The sequence below is a fragment of the Bos indicus genome, chromosome 7 (genome assembly GCF_029378745.1).
Source record: "Bos indicus isolate NIAB-ARS_2022 breed Sahiwal x Tharparkar chromosome 7, NIAB-ARS_B.indTharparkar_mat_pri_1.0, whole genome shotgun sequence".
In the NCBI taxonomy this organism is placed as follows: Eukaryota; Metazoa; Chordata; class Mammalia; order Artiodactyla; family Bovidae; genus Bos; species Bos indicus.
The window spans coordinates 7,108,375-7,112,208 of NC_091766.1; the positions used below are offsets into that span (position 1 = coordinate 7,108,375).

Sequence of the window (3,834 nt, forward strand, 5' to 3'; positions counted from 1 at the left end):
GTCTTAAAAATGGACAAATGTTGGTCAGTTGGAGAAGGAGAAGAACCTCAATTTGGCAGAAAGAGTGGTTAAGGAATTACAACTGTGCTGTCTAGATCATTGGTTCTCAACTTGGGATGACTTTGCCCCCTTCCCCATGGGGACATTGGCAATGTCTGGAGATAATTTTGGTTGTCACTCCTGAGCGGGGCTACTGGCATCCAGCTGGTGGAGGTCAGGGGTGCTGCTACACACCTTACAGTGCACAGGAGAGCCCCCTGAGCCCAAAGCAACGGACGATCTGGCACCAAGTATTGAGAAACCTCGCACTAGCTGTTGGAGAGCTTCAGGAAGTTGAGGGCACAGCCCACATGATCCCAGTCTCATGCATTCAGTCTCTTCTTGGAGGCTCTTGTTTCTAATCATTGACCTTGACCCACCCGCTCTGTGATCTCAGAGTATCAGGACTGAGTGGGACTGTTATGGCTACCATCCTGGGGGCATACAGCAGGTGCTGACCCAAAATTGAGGGAAAGATGCACAGGACTCCAAGGAAGGGAGGCTGAGAAACCCTGGAAACCAGGGATGTTTGGGGGAGTGCAGCCTCCATTCACCCAAGTGTCTGGTTCCCCCAGTTTGGTTTGCTCTCAGACCTTCAGGGTTTCATTTAGGGCATGAGCCCACTGAATAGAGAGAACATTCATTACATTTTCCTATTTTTTTCATTTTGGTAAAATACACATAACATAAAACTTACCATGTCTCCATTTTATAGCATACAATTCAGTGGCATTTAGTACATTCACAGTATTGTGCGACCACCTCTTGTAACTAGTTTCAGAATCTTCTCAGAACCCACAAAGGAAACCCCATGTCCATTAGCAGTCACTCTCCATTCTCCCCTCCCCGCAGCCTCTAGAACCACTGGTATGTCAATCTAAATGTTCATCAGTGGGCGAATGGGCAGAAAAAAAATCTTGTTTATCCATGTGTGCATGTGTGCTAAGTCACTTCGGTTGTGTCCAACTCTTTGTGACCCCACGGACTGTAGACTGCCAGGTTCCTCTGTCTATGGGATTCTCCAGGCAAGAATACTGGAGTGGGGTGCCATGCCCTTCTCCATGTTTATTCACAAAAGGATATTATTTGGCCTTAAAAAAGAATGAAGTTTTTATACATGCTGCAACATGGATGAACCTTTAAAACAACATGGTGAGTAAAAGACACCAGATCCCAAAGTCCACATAATGTATGATTGCATTTAGATGACTTGCCTAGAGCAGGCAAATCTATAGACACAAAAAGTAGATTAGTGGTTTACTGCCTTTTAAACTTGACATTCCTAATTTTAAAAGATCATGTAAAAACAGGCAAGTTATTTATAAAAAGACATTGAAAGCTCATTAAACTGAAGTTTTACTGAGCACAGACCAGTTACATTTTCTCACTTATCATAGATAGCTCCTATTGTTTTCCAGATCACAGTTCAAGAATAATTCATTTAATTCTCATAATAGCTCTTTGAGCCAGGTGGAGAGAAATGGAGGTGCAAAGAGGTGAAGAAATTGCTCAGTTTCACACAGTGTGGGCAGAGCAGGGATTTGAAGTCTATCAGCCAACTCTCTCATCCATTTGTCAGATGACTATGTTGCATTGCCTCAGAACACATAGATGGTCCTCATGGAATCAGGAAAACAACCAGAACATTATTTCTACACAGTGTCTTGCCTCAGGTGCCTTGCACGGATAACTCCAGAGGAAGAATCTGATTGGTGCATGTTAAATTAAAGAAGCCCACTGGTCCCAAGTGTTGTAGCCATGTGGTAGGGATCTTGTGATTTCTGAAGCTCTGGGAAGAACGGAATTTATCAGAAGGGAGCAGAAGGGCAGAGCAGCAGTGGAAGGAAGCTCTGGTGAAGGAACATTTTGATTTTTGGAGGCAACCTAGAGGGATAGAAAGGTAGCAACTTTGGGGACAGCCAGTCACGGGTTCTGGCATTTTGAAAGCTTTACCATAAACAAGTTTCTTAGACTGTTTCCAATTTTCTCAACGGGTAGTCTCAAGATACTCAAGAGAGTGATCAAAACAGCACCTCCCCCACTACATTGATGAGAATATTAAATTGTAGGAGGCACAGAGTAGGAACTCAGCCAATGTCACCTGTCATTTATCAGGAGCAGCCCCTGGGGCAGAGCCAGGAGTGATGGAAGCTGATCACCTCCCTCCATCCAGTAGCTGACCTCTCCACATCACATGTCACTTCAGGTACAGCCTCCACGCAGGACGCCAACTTCTCAGCAGTGACTGAATTCATCCTCATCGGCTTCTCCTCCTTCCCCCACCTTCAGCTGATGTTCTTCCTGCTGTTCCTGCTTGTGTACCTGTTCACGCTGCTGGGGAACCTGCTCATCATGGCCACCGTTTGGAGCGAGTGCAGCCTCCACACCCCCATGTACCTCTTCCTGTGCGCCCTCTCCATCTCTGAGATCCTCTACACCTTCGCCATCATCCCGCGCATGCTGGCCGACCTGCTCTCCACCGACCTCTCCATCTCCTTTGTGGCCTGTGCCAGCCAGATGTTCTCCTTCACGCCCGGCTTCACCCACTCCTTCCTGCTCACCGTCATGGGCTACGACCGCTACTTGGCCATCTGCCACCCCCTGCGCTACAACGTGCTCATGAACCCCCGAGGCTGCGCCTGCCTGGTTGTCTGGTCCTGGACTGGAGGCTTAGTCGTTGGGCTAGTGGTGACATCTTCCATTTTCCAACTCACTTTCTGTGGGTCTAATGAGATTCGCTATTTTGGCTGTCATGTGCTGCCTCTCTTCAAGTTGGCCTGTGGGGACAACGTCTCTACTGTGGCCAAGGGCGTGGGCCTGGTGTGTATCGCCGCCCTGCTGGGCTGCTGTCTCCTCATCCTGCACTCTTACGCCTTCATCGTGGCCGCCATCTTGAGGATCCCTTCAGCCGAGGGCCGGCACAAAGCCTTCTCCACGTGTGCGTCCCACCTCACCGTGGTGGTCGTGCACTACGGCTTTGCCTCTGTCATCTACCTCAAGCCCAAGGGTCCCCAGTCTCTGGAAGGAGACACGCTGATGGGCATCACCTACACGGTCCTCACTCCCTTCCTGAGCCCCATCATCTTCAGTCTCAGGAACAAGGAGCTGAAGGAAGCCATGAAGAAGACCTTCCTCAGCAAACTCTAGCCAGAAAAATAATGTGATTATCTGGGAGGAATTCCTTGGAACTGACCAAACTGGATTACCTGATGCTACCATCAGAGTTGGCACCTGTAAGCATGTAATAACCTGTGTTTGTCTGATGCTTTATGGTTTACAGGGACATTTGTAGGCTATATCTATGTGTTTGCAAAAATGGTTAAACAGTGTCATGCATATATGCAGGGTGGAAAGATGTATGAGATGATAATACACAGAAAGTCAGATTCATTGATTTCTTATCTGTTTCAGAGCACTTTGTCAGGTACCATTAAACTTGGAATTTGTTCTCCTGTGAGAAAGCAGGGTGGTGTAATTACTCCCATCACCATAAACCCATAGTGCCAAGAGAAATGGAAGATGTCAGGTCTCCACCACCTTGTAGGCAGCAACAGGTAGCTACATCACAAGTATTTTGAGACTGCTACTGCTACTGCTACTGCTACTGCTACTAAATCACTTCAGTTGTGTCCGACTCTGTGCGACCCCATAGATGGCAACCCACCAGGCGCCCCCATCCCTGGGAGTCTCCAGGCAAGAACACTGGAGTGGGTTGCCATTTCCTGCTCCAATGCATGAAAGTGAAAAGTGAAAGTGAAATCACTCAGTCGTGTCCGACTCTTTGAGACCCCATGG

The 3,834-nt window shown here is 47.8% G+C and overlaps 1 protein-coding gene across 1 annotated transcript; it reads left to right on the plus strand.

Moving 5' to 3' along the window:
- The first annotated feature begins 2,331 nt into the window (after positions 1 to 2,331).
- On the plus strand, positions 2,332 to 3,186 carry LOC109560877 (olfactory receptor 10H1-like). The gene has a single exon (XM_019963344.2). It carries the CDS (start codon positions 2,332 to 2,334, stop codon positions 3,184 to 3,186), a length of 855 nt encoding a protein of 284 aa, XP_019818903.2.
- Positions 3,187 to 3,834: the final 648 nt, after the last annotated feature.

What these genes read in the sequence shown, in the direction of transcription:
- LOC109560877 (XM_019963344.2), top strand. Translation starts at nt 2,332, where the DNA reads ATGTTCTTCCTGCTGTTCCTGCTTGTGTACCTGTTCACGCTGCTGGGG.